We start from the raw sequence: 18691 nt of genomic DNA on the forward strand, positions 1-18691 counted from the left end.
CAAACGGAGGCGTTCCCATGAGAACACCTGTCGTTTGGGGGCGGCCCCACTGACATCACAAGTGATGTCAGTGGAGAGATTCCGGCTCTGTTAGAGCCGAAATCTCTCTGGGGCTTGCGGCCACGAGACCCTACCACAAGAGTCTCGTCGCAAGCCCGATGGTCGCAATGGTCTTGACCATCGCGACCATCATCATGGCCGCTCGCTGTAGCTGTGGGTGGTTACCCACAGCAATGCGAACGGCCAGGAGGCCGTTCTAAAAAAAACAAAAACCCAGCCCTGATTCAGAGCGAGCGCTCTGTCAGAGCAACCGGGTCTGAATCAGGCCCTCAATGCGGGAGGACTACCTACTCTTCCTGGACTGCCTGCAACTTCCAGGAGAGTAGGCGAGTATGGTCCAAATTGCTGTGTAAAAATAATCTAGCATTTGTGGGCTACATGCAAAAGCAGCAAGTATTTACCCTGCATGCAAAAACAATAAATGTACAATATGGTTTGTCCAGGTTCAAAGTTACTAACTTTTTCTTGCCTTACTACCAACTCAGAATCACCCCCTTTATGTGCGGATCCGTGTACTTTTCTAAGCAAACCTTCTGCGATCTTACAAATACAGTCTGAAATCATTGCAAAGAGGGAAGAAACTGCATTTGTACAATAGCTCTATCTTCTTCCAGCTTCGTAATTGATACTGAATGTGTTTTCTAGTAGAGACGCTTATTAATCAACTGCTGTGACTTCCCTGGCCCAAGAACAAGTATGACCTCTGAGCACTATATTATGCCCAATCAAGAGCTAGCTGCCAACATCAGCACAGGACTCAATCGGGGGCGGACAAATATCCCAGCCGAGGTATAAAATACTGCATGAGCCAGGAACAATAGTATCTGCATGATTTTAACAACTGCAAAATAAGTCCTACACTATGATGCTGTGTACTTAGCCATTTAGCTGGAACATTCATCTAAGCAAGAGCAGAAGCTCGATATCACTAAATCTCCATTGGATTACATTCCCTGCTTCCTCTAATTACACTGCAAACCTGTGTGCACGCTTTCTTACATTATCTCCCTGCCTGACAAATGACAGCATAGAATAATGCACTATGGAAGCAATTCATATTTATCTTGGGGATATTAACGTTGCTTTGATAAATACTCCCCTCAAAGGTAAGGTAATTCTAAATTGAAATAGAGGTCTATATGCACTTTCCACAGCACCTGATAGCAGAGCTGTTAAGCTGGAAATGTTTTTGCACATTGAGGATCACTGCGACCAAACGGGCAAGCAAAGGCTTAAATTAGTGCATAGCATGAAACAGGATGTAGTTTATATATATCCTATATCTATATCCCGACAGCAGAAGCCAGACAAGGGAATTATCACCGACGCCTGTCTTACTACCGATGCCGGAATGCCGAAGGTAAGTGCGGCTGTCCTTAGCACTTAGGAACCCCCGGTGGGACATGGTTAGGTACCCCGCAGGAAGGGTTTTTTAATATAGAATTTGGGCGCAACGATGTGTTACTAACAACAAATATATACTTAAAAGTATTTATAAGAATACCTTGCCAACTGTTCCAAATTGAGGTTCATCCTGCTACCCCAAAACATAACCAATATAATCTGCTTGTTTAATAATAATTATAGTGAACATCTCAAAAGAGCGCTTATACAAGGATTAGATACAATTTAATATATATGCACATCAATACAATTACATACATTCAATAATAAAAAAAATTAACATTAACATCCACTACTAAAAAAAAAAAAGAATATATGATGTTTCAATTCTCCGAGGATACCTCTGCAGTAGGTGCACCTCTGTAATTAATGTCTTTTAACAGCTAGCCCATATATATATATAGAGCTATTGGACAAAATACAATGTAGTAGGTAATGAATCCAATCCCCTGGAAGTTGTACAGTATCTCAATGTTTTCTTATCAGGTCAGTAATAGTATGTAAGTATGGTTAAATAGCCCATGCTCAGACGGCCCCTGAAAAAAATAAATATAACATGGTATGCCGTTAGTGTTTGGGCTCTCTTCCCAATTTCAGTATGCCCGCTCTTGTAAACATCAGTATAGTTTATGATTGGGATGGGGGCAGTTCATAGTAAGTACTTTAGATTACACACCTGAGCCGATGCTCACTGGTGTAGTTAATGACGTAGAGACAGCTACAGATTCTGTGATCTACTGAGCTGAACCGAGGGAGAGCCTTCAATGTCAGCGGCGTGGCTTAGCGCTGAATCACCTGCCATAGACGGCGTCTTTAGACAGAGCGACAAAGAGACCTGGGTTTTAAATGGACAGCCAACAGACCTCAAAGGTAACAACCAGGGGTTCAGGGGTCTATTTACTAAGCCTTGGGTGGAAATAAAGTGAACAGAGATAAAGTACTAACGAACCAGCTCCTGTCATTTTTCAAACACAGCCTGTGACATGGCAGTTAGGAGCTGATTGGCTGGTAATTAATCTCTGTTCACTTTATCTCTATCCATGGCTTAGTAAATAGACCCCATAGTCTGTTGAGAAGAATATTCTAACGCGTTTCTCCACCCAGGGGTGTAGCGGTTTCATCAGAGGGGATGGTGCCATTGTCACTACTTTTATACTCCTGTCCTTACTCCTGTTATACTCCTGGAGAAGATAAATCATTAGGCTGAATAGGTTGCTCCTGTGATTGTGTGCATTTAAAAACCAGCGTAATATCAATAGTGTAAAAAATAAGACGCTTAAATACATGACAATGAAATAATAATAAAATAAAAGCAATTTAGCATATTTAAACTAATACACAAAAAAACTATGCAACCCAAAAAAACTTATTTGGCACTGTAAATAAATGAGACCTAAGCTTTGTCTAAGTGATTTGGGGGTAATTCCCCTGTGATAATAACTACTTCCCATGCCGGCATTTGTAATAAGCCGTTCATTGCTGCATTTGACACTTTCTAAATTACCTTCTATATTGCCAAATAAACAATACAAACGTTAGGTAAAATGAGAGGATTCTGATTTATTATCCTGGACATTCTACAAATGACTGCGCACAACATAAAATGACAAGTACCAAATATGACTGTAGTTTCACATACAGTTTTCCAGCCATAATTGTAGATCATTGTAAAATGGGTTTGTGCAAATTCAGCATTTGGAAGCCAGTGTGAGTTTGCTTAGGCAATGTCTGTGCTGCCAATTACAGCTAGTGTTTAATGAGAATCATCCACTGGTGCTTCATGCAGTGTGTACTGTGTGCTTCTCTTATTAAATAAGCCAGTAAAGGTCATTTATGCTGCTTTTATACTTTTACAAATGAGTCACCTTAATCCATTATGAGACATGAATTTCACAGTTCTTAGAATTACCTTCATCTACTTTTGTCAGTTTCCAGGTTCCCCTAGAGCAAGGGTGGGGAACCTTTTTTCAGCCGAGGGCCATTTTGAAATATATAACATTTTTCGCGGGCCAGGTGCAGACCACGCCCCCTCCGTGTGATGTCACACATGGGGGCGGGGCCACAATAGCCAGTGATTATAGCAATGCCCGGAGCATCCTGAGGATGCTCCAGGCGGCACTGCTGCATAGATTCTGGCTGCAGGATGCCATTCTAGGCCCACTGCTAGCCAGATGAGGCTAGCAGAAAAAACCTTGGAGGGCCAGACCAAATGATTTTGCGGTCCTTATACGGCCCCCGGGCCTGAGGTTCCCCATCCCTGCCCTAGGGCCAGATTTCCCGCTAGGTGATCGAGGCCTCTGCCTAAGACCCAATAGGCCCTCCGGCGTTCTAGTATACAAACACCTTTTTTTTCACAGTGGGGCCTGGACTTAGTAGGATGGGGGAGAGCAGTGCCCCTTAAGGCTACCACTGGTGCCGCAGCCATTATATTTTTTGTAGGGAAATGAAAGTACAGTATATAGAGGTCCTCTGCAGAGAAGTGTATTGTGCCCACATTATTGTATTTCTAAATTCTTCCTGAAAAATGTAATCAAAGTATGATGAGAGAGAGTGTGCACGTGCTGTCTCTGTCCGGTGGCACTAGGACCCTGGAATTCCAGAAGCGCAACCTCCGGCCTTGTGAGCTACTGCGCATACGCGGCATAACACCGTGTCTTCAACTCCGTAGTGATTGGGAGGAGCCACTGAGAGTCTCCATAATGGAGAGAGACTGAGTTACAGAGGTCAGTGACCCTGCACCACCACCGCTATACCGCTGTATATAGGCCAGTGTGTGCATACCCCACTGCGGGTTTGGTATAAAAGATCTATGTGAAAAAAATAGACATAGAATCTATCTAGATAGACTCCACATGGTAGCCAGTCAGTAAGTTGACAGACTCAAAAGGTTGAAGCAAAAATGGTTGACACAAATATGGCCTACCTATTTTTTTTTGTTTCTAGCCCTGATCTTCACCCTAACCCTCCCCTATCTGCCTAACCCTCCCTCCTGGTGCCTAACCCTAACCGTCGGGGTAAGTGCCTAACCCTCCCTCCTGGTGCCTAACCCTCTGATAAGTGCCTAACCCTAACTGTCCCTCCTAGTGCCTAACCCTAACCATCGGGGTAAGAGCCTAATTCTTCACCGTCCCACCTAGAGCCTAACCCTAACCATCGGAGTAAGTGCCTAACCCTCTCTCCTGGTGCCTAACCCTCCGATAAGTGCCTAACCCTAACTGTCCCTCCTAGGCCTAACCCTACCCATTGGGTAAGAGCCTAATTCCTCACTGTCCCACCTAGAGCCTAACCCCAACCCTCTGGTAAGTGCCTAACTCTTAAAAAAAAAAAAATTGTGTCGACATTTTGACCCTGTCAACCTTTTGTACCTGTATATCTTCATCCATGTCAACCTGTTGACTGTCTACCATGTGGTGTCTACAGTATCTAGACATTGTCGACCTTTTTAATGTACAGTATATCTATTGACTGGAACCCCTCCACTGCCACCACAGTATGTATACACACAGGTGTGTGCTACTGTTTGTCCGCATATTACCTGTGCTCCCTTCTATGTTTCTGTCTGGATCTGGTACATCCATTATATGTGCACTGTGTACCTGTTATACATACCTACTGCATTAACCCTTTGTCACACTGTCCAGACCTGGTTAAGTTATCTATCGTGTGGACTGACCTCCCTCACACACAACTGACACCTATACTAACTATAGGGTATGCCTATAAAATAAACCATTTTCCCCACACCCATCAACTGTCCTATATATGAGACAGTGCACTCTAATGAGAGTGTGTCTCTTCTGGATAGGGGGGGCTGGGATCTCAGCAGTGTGGGGTGTGACCTTGGCAAGGAATGTACAGGAAACATCATTGCCCCTGTGAAGGTGTGGGGGACAAATGACTTCATTTGGACCCAGGGGGGGATTGGGCCACCGGAACAGTGGGAAAGTTTTCGCTGGCCAGGCCAATTCACACTGGTGGCCGGTAGCCGCGCTTCTGGGATTTGCATTCAATTGTGAAATGTAAACCGGAAGCTGTCATCTGCTTCAGACTCACCCACTCTAAACGCCGCAACGCTGGACTCCTTCCTACTTCTGGCGGGTACTGCTGATCAAAGAGCCTCTCCAGCTCCTCCTGCTGCTGCCCGGCTGGACTCCCTTGCGGTAGGACACCTTCCGCCTCCGCAACTGTTCTCCCCCCCCCAAGCATACTGTATCTAGGGACTGGCATTATTATCTAGAGCCTGTGCCTCCTCCAATGTGACTGTGTGGGTTGCTTTGGGATTCACTTGTGGTACCTGGCCCAACTGATACCATCCTCTACCAGCACCATTTGTGTGAACTCCTTGAAAGGACGCAGCATCTCAACTGGGGACCGCTGGGTTCTCACATATTGTGCTGCTCTCTTCCCCAGTATTGGTCACTGCACTTACTGACATTCAGCAGCTACCTAGGTCTCATATGCACTCCCAGCCCCTGGGACATACACTAACCCCAGCCCCTTGAAATAAACTAACTCTTCTCCACCCTACTCCCGTCCCCCTAGACATACAGTACCCCCCCATCCCCAGAGACATACACTACCCGCCCTACCACCAATGGCTTAAGGAACATACCCCCTCTCCCCGGCCCTGGGGACATACACTACCCACCCTATTTTTTTCTGTGGTGCCAATGTGTTTGTTTTGTTTCCTTTCCGTTGAGGGCCAATGTGTTTTTTTTTCTGTGGGGGTCAACGTGCATTTTTTTTTCTTGTCGAGGCCAAAGTTTTTACTTTTTCTTGTGCAATTTTTTTCATCTGCACATGCGTCTGAGTGGCACGGCGCAAGCGTCCCGATGGTGTTTGTACAGAGTCGCAGTGCAGATTCAGACGCATGCACCAAGAAGTGTATTAGAAATGTGTTGGGCATTCCTAGGCGATTACAGTGGATTGGCTAACCGAAAGCAGATGTAGCGTAGTATGGGCGTGTTATTGGTATGTCACAGGTATGTCGCTGATAGTGGTTGCGTGCAGAGACGCTGAACCACTCACGCTGGAGGCCATACTCAGATGGATGATCTGCATCTAGCAAAGGGCTGGTGAAAAGTTTAATTGAGGCAACCGATGGTGGCGTCTAAACACGTACAAAGCATTATTGCTGCATCTGTAGACACTGACTCTGCGTCTTTGTCCTTGCATATGTGGATGCACGGCTGTACACCAGGGAGGGGCATTGTAGTGGCATTAGCATAAAGTCACAAACGCAACTACTGGCCAACTCAGAATCAGGCCCTATGAGAAGGGATCCCGACCCGATCGACAGACCCCGCCCCCATTAGGGCTGCTTCCATAAATTTCCGAGGCTGGTTTTCCATCCCAATCCACCCTTGTTTGGCCCTGTCCCTCGAATCGTGGCATCACGCATAGTGAGCAAGGCTATTATGACATGATTCACCAAGAGTCGCATCATCTTGTCACCCATTTCACTAGGAAGTTGGTGGGATGCCCAAATCCCCTGACAGTCTGTGGGCAAATATGCCATAAATGCCCATTAAAGGAAAACTAAAGTGGAGATTTTTTTTTAGATATTACATTTCCAAATTAGACCCCAAAGGATCAATAGTGGAAAGTTTATAGCACTTGCCAGTCCTGAAGTCCCCACCCTCTTTGCTGACTGGTCATAATTAGTCCTCCATTTATAGCAAATCCCGCCGCAAACCAACTCTCATCATACTCTCATCATATGTGATGAATCAGGAGCGTGGTTCCATGTTCCCCCCAGGCCGCAGCGTCATTCGGGCCGCGGGCCGGTGCAGTCTGTGTCACTGTGACACAGACTGCACCGCGTGTGTAGCGCTGACCGGACGGAGTTCGGTCAGCGTTACACAAGTGACAAACACACAGCCGCCGGCTCCGGCAGCTGTGTATTTGTTGTAAGCAGCAGCCAATGAGAGTCTGTCAGACTCTCATTAGCTGCTGCTGCGCCCACTGCAGGAGCCGCTCCATCTTCCGGCTCCCGCAGTGGGCAATGGGAGAGGCGTCATGATGTCATATGACGTCTCTCCCATAATGCAGAGCGGCCCGGCCCGGGAGGACAGACGGAGGAGCAGATGGCAGCGGCGGGTGCGGGGATTCAGGTGTTTTTATTTATTTTGTTTTTTTATATTATGTGTGTCTACTGGGGGGGGAGAGAGAGAGGAGACCACTACTACTACTACTGTGGACACTACAAGGCGGGGACTACTACTGAGGGAACTACAAGGGGGGGGACTACTACTGGGGCACTACAAGGGGGGGAACTACTACTGGGGCACTACAAGGGGGGGGCTACTACCACTGGGGGAAGTACAAGGGGGGACTACTACTACTGGGGGCACTACAAGGGGGGAACTACTACTACTGGGGGAACTACAAGGGTGGACTACTACTACTGGGGGCACTACAAGGGGGGCTACTACTGGGGGCACTACAAGGGGGTACTACTACTACTGGGGGCACTACAAGGGGGAGGACTACTACTAGGGGCACTACAAGGGGAGGGGACTACTACTAGGGGCACTATATAGGGGGAGGGGACTACCACCGGGGGCACTGCATCGAGGGACCACTGCTGGGGGCTCTATATAAAGGGCAATACTGGGGGTACTGCATAGGCAGGAGACTACAACTGGGGGCCACTATTTTAGGGGCATTGCATAAGGGTTACCACTATTGGGGGCACTGCATGGGGTGTGGACTGCTACTGGCGGCACTATTTAAGGGGCACTGCATAGGGGGTACCACTACTGGGTGCACTATATAAGGGGCTTACTACTGGGGGCACAAGGGGCACTGCATAGGGGGGATCACTACTGGGGGCACTACTGGAGGCCAGCATAAGGGTGTTCTCTCCTGTGGCACACGGGGGCATTGCATATGGGCACTACGACAGGGGGCTGCCGCTAATCTTTATTTTTACCTTACATTAATCCCATATGGACCCGCCTCCTCCCTGAAACACTTGAGGGGGGCGGCGCCATAGCACGCACGATCTTCGGGCACCCTGGCTACACGTTACTCCTCTGCCAGGGCCGCCTGCATGCATTTGCTCCCCAGGCTAAAAGTTGCCAGCCAGCCCCTGCCCGGTCCACCAAAGATGACAGGAGTTAGGTTATACAGTATAGTATATATAGATGCTGTGTGAGAATGCTTCCAGATAGGAGAACTAGGAGTTTGTTATGCACAAATAGGACCTGATTTAAACTTCCAACCACAGGCCGCAAACATCCGCAGTATTGGAGTGGTCAAGAACAATCGGAGATCAACTGAGCACCCGTATGCTTTCTTGGCCACATCTCAGGAGGCATATATATATTGCTGCTCCCTAAAGCTTGATGTAGAGATATGACAACATCACTGGGGGTGATAAGTTTTGGGGTCACCCTGCAAACGTGGCAGCTAACACCACGCTTTGCTGGTCACACTGCTTACTGGGAGACCTGCAATGTGGGCTTCACTTGTCATAATGTGACACCAGCCCTAGACTGGTCAGCAGAAGGCTGAAATCCCCAAGGAAGTCATGCCCACCAAAAACATATATTCCCCCTGCCGGGTATTACACAGCCCATTGCTAAATAGGTTTGGGGCTCTTCCTGGCATAATTGAAGTGGTGGTTGCCATGGTAATTGTGGAATGGAAACATTATAGTATTATTATTAACAGTTTCTTATATAGCGCAGCATATTCTGTTGCGCTTTACAATTGTAAACATTAATAGAACAAAACTGGGTAATAACATACAGATATATAGGTAGGAAGGCCCTGCTCGCAAGCTTACAATCTATAGGAAAATAGGCATTGATACACATGGATAGGTGCTATATATTGAATTTTGGTCCAGCCAGAACGCAGTTTCTTGGTTGACTGCATGATCCATTCACACCGGAATGTCGGCCAAATGTCATGATGATGTGAGAGAAAGACGATGTTTGAGGTTGTATGTGGACTGTGAAAGGGGATGTAATTAGATATGGAAGCTATGAAGGTTATGTGGGCGGTTCTGGGATCTGATAAGCTTGCCTGAAGAGGTGAGTTTTCAGGGATCGCTTGAAGGATTGGAGACTAGAGGAAAGTCGTATTGTGCGAGGTAAGGACTATTAAGTAATTAGTAAGTACTATTAGAGAACTGCAACTCACAGCAAAGCCTGGTAGTCATTGGCTGCTTGCTCAAGAACTACAAGCGCCAGCCAGTACCCCTGATACAAGTAGTTCAACAACAGTACCTAAGTTAAAAAAGGTAAAGAAAAGAAAAAACATGGTAACATAAATTCAAAGGATAGAAATGAAAATTAAACCTCACCCAAAGCCTTCCTATAGCGCTTAGGTGGATTTATATACAGTACCTATAGGGATTCTCTTGTTTTACAATCTTGATATAACCCGAAGGGATTAAAGTAATAACAAAATAGAGAATCTTCTGCCAGTCAGAGAGGTCTGAGTCTGATTGGCTGGAGCATCTGATTAGCTGGAGTGTCTGATTGGTGGGAGTGTCTGATTGGCTGGAGCTAGGATAAATGGATCCATAAATTCAATGGCATTTTTGCTGGCATTAGGGCCCTTCACCGCTTCATAAATAGATCCCTCGGCCTTTCACTTCAGTTCCTTTTCTTTTTGAGGACTTTATATGAAACATGCAACAGAGAACATTAAAAGTAACACCTTCTGGAAACCAGATAATTGAAGATAATAAATTAACAAAGTCCTCACCGACACCCCTGCTGTGATCACAGGAACAAATGATGATTCTCAGGGAAAACTTCACTCAATTATTTTGTGTTAGTTAGAACAAGAGGCTGAGATGAAAAAATAAATAACTAAATAAATGATGGCTTTGAAGACCATTAGCTTGAAGCTGTTGCATCCTGAATTAATTATAGAGTGACATAAAGGCACAATGCAGAAATGAAACATTGTAGAAATAGACAACTAAAAAAGATGTATCCATTATTAAGTATTATTTTGATCTGGTTACCATAAAAAAATGTATAGTACTTACAGGTCTTAACCCACAGATGACTTTACTTATTTAATATACATGCCCTTCTTAAACTGTAGCAAAGGCATTGATGTATCTTTGGCTTCTGTGCTTTATTGTCATGTATTCGTATTATCAAGAAGACTCGTTTATTTTGTTTTCATTAGATGGGACACATCGGTGCTCTCTGCATTGTATACACTTATATCCAGAAGTCAGACATGAGGAATGAGAACTAACGCCTCTGACAGATGATATAAAGATATGGCTATATCATATACCTCCGAAACTGTCCTAATTTAGGCAAGATAGTCCCAATGTAAGAGCTCTGTCCAGCTGTTTTGATTGGTAGTCCCATTGACTGGAAGATTAGGACTTATGTAAGGGGTAACCTAGTGCCTCACAGGTGATGCCATGGCAACGCATCCTGTCCTGATCCCCAATGTCCCACTGTTGGGAGGTACAGATGTGTCCTAACTCATCTTTGCTGCAGTCACACCAAATGACCCCTCTCGGCGCACCTGGTCCCATGAGACTCTGCTAGTGCCAAGTGTCTTTTTTGAAGAAAATACGTTTAAGTCGCAATGCGTCTAGGAATCACTGAGAGACGGCGCTAATTCAGGCCCTTAGTCTGTAAACGGAACTTGGAGTGGAAAAAGGCTGCACCTGCTGCATGGTAGCACTTTGCATGCTGATTGCGATACTCAGTCACACACAGATATACAGGTGTCACATATCAAATTAATCAGCACAGTCTCAAAAAGACGCTCAACACTAGCAGAGGTGCATGGGACCTGGTAGCTCACTCATGCCAGGCATGTGGTGCTGCATGGCCTATTGAGACTAAGGGCACCTGCAATGGGAAGTCTGACCAGGACCTCAACCCCCTAGTATGTCTTCTGGGATCCAATGTTATCACTCCGTGAAGTTTTCATCCATATTCATCCAGTGGAAGGCTCAGAACAGACTCCCCGGGTCAAAGTTCTGCCCCGCGTACACTACCGGGAGGTCCAACGGGACCCTAACCCCCTTAAAATCTGGCCAGGATCCAACTGGATCACCTCGCGTTGGTTTCATCCCCATCGGTGCATGGGTGTGTCTTCAAGTTATTAAGTTTTATTAAGTGATGTCGTCCAAATCCATCCCGTGGAAGGCCCAGAACAGGCTCTTTGGGTCAAAGTTCTGCCTGGCACATTCCGCCGTGAGGTCCGACCGTGACCCCAACCACTGCATTAGGCATCCCAGACCAATTGCCACCCCTCTGTGAAGATTTCATCCAAATCCATCCCGTAGTAGGCTCAGACCAGGCTCCCCGGCTCAACGTTCTGCCCAGCGTACACCAACGGGAGATTAGACTGGGACCTCAACCCCCCTAGTATGTTTTCTGGGATCCAATGTTACAACTCTGTGAAGTTTTCATCCAAATCCATTCAGTGGAAGGGTCAGAACAGGCTCCCCGGGTCCGAATAGGCTTCCTGATTCAAAGTTCTGCCGGCGCACTCCGCCGTGAGGTCCGACCGGGACCCCAACTACTCCATTAGGCATCCCAGACCAATTGCCACCTCTCTGTGAAGTTTTCATCCAAATCCATTCAACGGAAGGTCTCCAGAAGAGGAGGACTGTCCACTAGAAATGGGGTAAGTATGGGAGTCGGGGGGGTGACTGACGCGACCTGGGCCAGTGTGCAGGCAAATGCATATGCATGACACGGCTTGGGGCACGTATAAACAGCGGACTAGTTGCATCTCCAGGGGGTAAATTTACTAACGTGAGAGTTTTTTTAAATTGGTTTTAGAAGAGATGTTGCCCATAGTAACCAATCAGATTCTACTTAAAATTTAACTAGCACCTTCTAGAAGATAATAGCTAGAGTCTGATTGGTTGGTATGGGCAACCTCTCTTCTAAAACTCACTTCTAAAAACTCTCACTTTAGTAAATTTACCCCCAGGTTTTAACAATTCGCCTCTGGGAACTTTTGTCCATGGAAATAACCTTGTTTGCAATACTAACCATCTGCACGGTGCGCTTCCTGCTTATTTTGCACGCAAGATGCAATTCTAACAATAATTCTATATTTCCAGAAAAGGACCATTAATCACTACCTAAATGGAAATTGTCCCAGTCCTTAATAGGGTTTGGGCATTTTACTGTTTGTGATATTGATTTATTTGGCAGAGTCTTTTCTGCTGTGAAGGATAGCCTGGCATCGTGCCGCCTAAAATGCCAAACGTCCCATTTACCAGGAGCAACAAACAGTTGGAGCTGATGTTTTGTAACTGAAAGTAATTGATTATTCCACACTACATCCACTCCCATTTATTCTGCTCTGCTGTGATGTTGTACTGTATTAGTGTTGCTGACCCAACATCGTTCACTTCAGCAGAGAGAGGGCTTAGCCGCTTGTATCTTCATTATACTGCATTCTGTACCACACCACGGTGTGCGAGGTGCAGTCTGTACTTTGTTCTATTACCACTATTTAACAGGCATTCTGGGCTCCAAATAGTTACTGTACACAGGTGCCCATACATACGGCAACTCAACAGCCAGCTAGGGGTCTGATTTTGAGTCACATGCACGTTCCAATGCTGTCACGGCAAACGCAGAATTTCTAGAGGGGGGTTTCCAAATGCCTGATTTTAGAGTGAGTGTGGTCAGTCCATGATGAGGGCAGAATAAGCACTTATCCAGCTTTAATATGTGCTATACAAAGTAAAGTGTATGTAATAATTCTGATATATACTAGACCAGAGATCACAGTAAGCCATTAGATGTGGCAGTAGGGCCATCCTGCCTGAATGTTTTTGTTTCAGATGTTGGCACCATTCCAGAACATGGGAGCAATTCCGGGAGTCTGGGGGAGCAGCAGAAGAACCTAGCACTGACCTGGACATACTGTATATGTACATATTGGTCTTCTTAAAAACTAGATAGTGTATTATTATACAGTATTATTAATTAACCCTATTGATGGCAGGTAGTTGTCTACCTTGAAGAAGAGAGTATCACCTCTCGAAACGCGTTGGTGTGTTCTGACTATTAGGAACTTTGTTGGAGGAATTATCCAGTACCTGGTCCCCCGTTTAAGGTGCCTGGCAAGAGGTGTCCGGAGACCTCCATTATTTGTCTATAGGCCCTATCACTAGGGACATCTGGTAATTCTCCCCTGTATAACCAGTTGTATCCTGATTGTTTGATTTTGCTGTACGTTCAGTACTCACTTTCCTATTGTATGATTTTAGAAGTTGTTTATTATAATAAATTCAGTGTTTACTTTTTACACTATGGTCTATACCTACTTTATATTTGACATGGTATGAATGGCGTTCTACAATGAAATGAATATCAGATCCAGCAGCCAGACCTGCTACTACTGAAGGGGAAGTGAAGTATTTTCTTCCTTCATGTGTGAATTTTTCATCTCTTTCTTGTCACTAGCGCTATTGGGTTTTCATCATTTTTATTACTTCTGTTTCACACAGGTGTTATAGGGTGACACCATGGATTACCCAATTGCAGCTGTCACAGTGTCTATGCGCCCAGGTTGTGGCATAAAATGTACCTTTTAATTTGTTAATTTCCTATTAATCTACTGTATTTTAAAACCATTGTTATTCTGCCACTTTACATATCAATGGTTCCTCACACCTCACTTGTAAGCTTGCTTGGGTAATGCCATCCTTGCCTTTCCCTTCAATGTACAGCGCTGTGCATCAGGTTGGCAGCTTATTAATGAAGAATAATGTTATTAACTGGGCGCACCTGGGGCCTGATTCAAAAGGTGGAGGCAGTGCAGCTGCCGCCTGTAGACGGACAATGTTGTCGGCATAAAAACGCAGCCGCAGTAGCATTCTGTGTCCAGACTCCTGATGCTGTAAGGGTCTTACACACGAACATAAACCAGGTTAGACCGCTAACAATACTTATATCATGCTCCAGGTGCAATGCACTGTATATCAGCTTAGGGGGGCGCTAGCAAAACTACCATGTTCATTTCCTGTCCATACCTCTCCTCCAGGGGATGTGGATGGATGATGAAGTGGGTGGGACCTAAGGATTCATTAGCATCATCAAGTGGGCGGGGCAAGGTTTAAGATGAGGTCTAGTTATCAGTACAATGCTATGGGCATATGTTGTCACTATATAAAGTATGATCATAACCCATCTGCCAAGTCCCGTCTAGACAAGTTCTCCAGTCTGCGGTTCACTTTTGTTTCTGTTGCTAGTAGGGAAACTTTTTCTTCAAAATAAAACAATCTGTGTGTGAGAGAGTTTTCTGCAGTACAAGCAGTAAAAGCCCAGAGGGGCTGAGACCCAGGAGTCTATTCTTCTGAGGATGGTTAGTTTAAGGGGTCTATTTACTAAGCAGTGTTAGGAGACAGAGTGAAAAGAGATAAGAAAGTGATAAGGTACCAGCCAATCAGCTCCCAACTGTCATTTTTCAAACACAGCCTGTGAGATGACAGTTGGGAGCTGATTGGCTGGGGCCTTATCACTTTCTTATCACTTTTCACTCTGTCTCCTAACACTTCTTAGTAAATAGACCCCTAAGTCTCTTTCTAACTTTCTGATTGTTTCAATAAAACCTCATTTTGTTTTCTTTGCTTTTCTCATTGAACAAAGGGACTGATCCAGAGACGGACGCTCTGAAAGAGCGCTCGCTCTGAATCAGTCCGTTTTATTTTTTTTGGAGCGGCCTCATGGCCGCTTGCATAGCTGTGGGTGACCTCCCACAGCTATTGCGAGTTGCCAGGATGATGGTCGCGATGGTCAAAACCATCGCGACCATCGGGCTTGCGACGAGACCCTTGTGATAGGGTCTCGTGGCAACAAGTCCCCAGAGAGCTTCCGGCTCTAAAAGAGCTGGAAGCTCTCCCACTGACATCACTGGTGATGTCAGTGAGGCCGCCCACAAACGGCAGGCGTTCGCATGGGAATGCCTCCGTTTGTGAAGCCACCCCCCCGCCACGCCTACAAAACGGGGCAAGCTGTCGATCAACATCGACAGCCGCCCCTTTTGTAGTGAGCCACGGAGCGAGTGCTTTTTGCTTACGCATGCCGCGTGTGCGCACTGGGCCATCATCGACCCGCTTGCGAGCGCCATGCGCTTGCGAGCGTGTCTGAATCAGGCCCAAAGTACTTTTCTGACCTCCGCATTCACAAAAGTCTGACATCATTTTGGAATGAAAGCTGTGACCTTAAAGTATAACTGAAGTGCTTACTTACTGCATTTGATGCACTCATACTAGTATTGGATCTGTGGGATCCCTGATGAGTTTAATGACCCTACACCCCACTCTGGTCACCTCTTTCCACTTGGTTGTCAATGTTCTCTGTAAATTCCTTATTCGCATGCAGGGCTGGTCCATGTGGGAGGGGCATTGACAACCACTTGGTTTAAGTTAGATTAGAGAGGGACTGTGGCCCTCATTCAGAGGCGGTCACTCGGGAGCGATCGGTCGCACCCAAAGTGATTGAGAATATGCAAAACGAGCGCTCAATCGCAACGCACATCGTAAGCACGGAAACACCCACAACAATGAAAGCACACCTCCTATCTCTATGGGCTAATTCAGAGTCGGTCGCAGGCGGCAACCTACATCAGCATGATTAACACCTGTTACATTGTTAATTGCCTACAGACATCGATTGAGGCAGAAACCATCGCCTGCACTCGCAATGCTTAAGGTAGACCCCTTTAGCACTGCGAGCAGTAGCATCGTTATTGCAACGAGATGACGTATGTGATGACTCGCTCAGTAATATATGCACGCCCTTAAAACGCCCTTTTTAAGGTCAACCACGCCTGCGTGCGCACCACCACACCCCCGTTCACAAGCACCTTCCCCTGTAACCACCCACAAACGGCACGAAATGTCAATCACAGCTACGACCTCGTAGTGACTAACGAGCAAGAGGATTGCGGTCGGAAAGACAGGCTTGTGCACGCGCACTGCCATGTACACGCATGCGCAGTTGAAAAAAAACATCGCTCACTACGTCCAATCGCTCCGTGCGACCGCCTCTGAATGAGGTCCTGTGTAACCCTTCCCGGATCCTGGTGTATCCAGTGAACTGAACATAGCAGGCTAAAGATGGGCAACCGATAGTCCCATATCGATATTTTGGATCGATACAGCATTGGCTTCTTTGTATTTAAAACAGAGATTAGTCGTGGATATAATATGAAGCTTGTCCTGGATTGATACTATTTTCACTCACTCACAGAAGAAAGGAAAAACAAAAAGGCAACAAATGCGCTATGTAGCAAGAGACGCCTGGGAACAGGTATCATATTTTTTGGGATCAATTCTGTTGATACATCATGCTTCTAGGTTCAATCCTCCTCTAAAAAAAAAAAAAAAATCACAATGTATTGGAAATGAAGAACTACAGTATTTTTCCAATAGATCAATCGCCGATGTCCATCCCTAAGCAGGTTATCGTATGTTTTTTATTATAACTCTTTGTTCTCCGCAGGAATTGTTTTTTGTTTGTTTTCTGTAGAATTATTCGTTAAAAGAAGGCAATGTACAGTAATTAAATAACTGTGACTACATAATGAATGTAGGAGGGTGCGGGGCCAAAATGACGCAATTACATTGTAGCCCCGCCTCCCCCAGCCATTCCCGGCAATTATCTCCCCATCCTGCCCACATCACTAGGGAGTGGGTGGGATGCGGGAGTTCCGGCCATTCTTCCAGGGGGTGCGGGGGACTGTCTGAAACCTCAGGGGCCTAGTACGCTATTATTGAGACATTATTTATGAAGTGTTTCTGACAATATCTTCTCCTGTCACCAGTGTCTTTCTTTTAATGCCATAATGGAAGAACTTGGAATATCGCTAAAACATCCGAAAAGACTAAAGAAGAAGGCTAAGGTGAAGGGCCGGTCGTCGTTCACGAGTATGCTGACGTGTCACCAGAGGCGGATAATCAGGAAAGAGACTATGGCATAGGATCAGGATGTCACTACTGGCTGCGACTGTACCAATGGGTTTTTTTTAAAAGATGTTTCTCCTTTTTTTAAAATTCTTTACATGATTTTTATAACAACATCTAGGATCTAACTACATAGAGAATGTGGGGATCGCCGATGAGCTGCTGATCGTCTCATTATACAGAATCAATTAGAAAACGAAAAACAGAAGTGAGAATTTGTATGATGCATTACCTGCAGCCTCACATCTCCATGTACAAATGATCTGTGTGCTTTCTAAATAAAACACAACATTTTGTTTTTTTCCAGTATGATGTCTGTGTTGTCTTGGTACACTAAGCGTAGGGTTCACAATTAAAGGGTTTGTGTCATAAAGAAGAATATAAGCTCTGTAATGTTTGTGCCAAGTGATTGCATTTTAATGTTCCTTCTACCATGGAGGGTCATCAGGGCCGGTGCAAGGTTTCCGGACACCCTAAGCAACATTTCACCCACTGCCCCTGATCCCTCCAATTCATAATATGGCACACATTAGTGGCCCCAATTTATAATATGCCACACAGCAGTGTCCCAAAATAATAATATTCTGTATAGAAATGCTCCAACTAATATGCTACACAGCATAGCCCCAAAACCATAATGTACCTCATAACATTGCCCCATTCATAATATGCCACAAATTCATTATTTGCCACTCAGCTATATTCCCATTTCATAATTATGCTACACATCAATGCCTCCAAAATATAAAACATGACGCACATTTGTGTCCCCAATACATAATATGCCACACATTTGTGCCCCAATACATAATATGCCAAACATACAGTACAGTATGTGCCCCCAATACATAATATGCCACACATTTGTGCCCCCAATACATATGCCAAACATACAGTACAGTATGTGCCCCCAATACATAATATGCCAAACATACAGTACAGTATGTGCCCCCAATACATAATATGCCACACATTTGTGCCCCCAATACATATGCCAAACATACAGTACAGTATGTGCCCCCAATACATAATATGCCAAACATACAGTACAGTATGTGCCCCCAATACATAATATGCCACACATTTGTGCCCCAATACATGATATGCTACACATGCAGTATGTGCCACAATACATAATATGCCACACATTTGTGCCCCCAATGCATAATATGCCAAACATACAGTACAGTATGTGCCCCCAATACATAATATGCCACACATTTGTGCCCCCAATACATAATATGCCAAACATACAGTACAGTATGTGCCCCAATACATAATATGCCACACATTTGT

General features: G+C 45.4%; 1 protein-coding gene across 10 annotated transcripts in view; it reads left to right on the forward strand.

Moving 5' to 3' along the window:
- Positions 1-17701, forward strand: part of GRIK1 (glutamate ionotropic receptor kainate type subunit 1) — a 547486-nt gene extending 529785 nt beyond the window's left edge. For 7 of the 10 annotated variants that reach the window (XM_088481656.1, XM_088481659.1, XM_088481661.1 and 4 more), the window contains one exon: positions 17257-17701. In XM_088481656.1, coding sequence (XP_088337782.1) covers positions 17257-17412 — 156 coding nt within the window. In that variant the 3' untranslated portion in view covers positions 17413-17701. The remainder of the gene's footprint in view (positions 1-17256) is intronic. The other 3 variants (XM_088481658.1, XM_088481663.1, XM_088481665.1) reach the window with 1 other exon arrangement.
- The last annotated feature ends 990 nt before the right edge of the window (positions 17702-18691 follow it).

Source organism: Taudactylus pleione, unplaced genomic scaffold, assembly GCF_031769625.1.
Source record: "Taudactylus pleione unplaced genomic scaffold, aTauple2 ptg000276l, whole genome shotgun sequence".
NCBI lineage: Eukaryota > Metazoa > Chordata > Amphibia > Anura > Myobatrachidae > Taudactylus > Taudactylus pleione.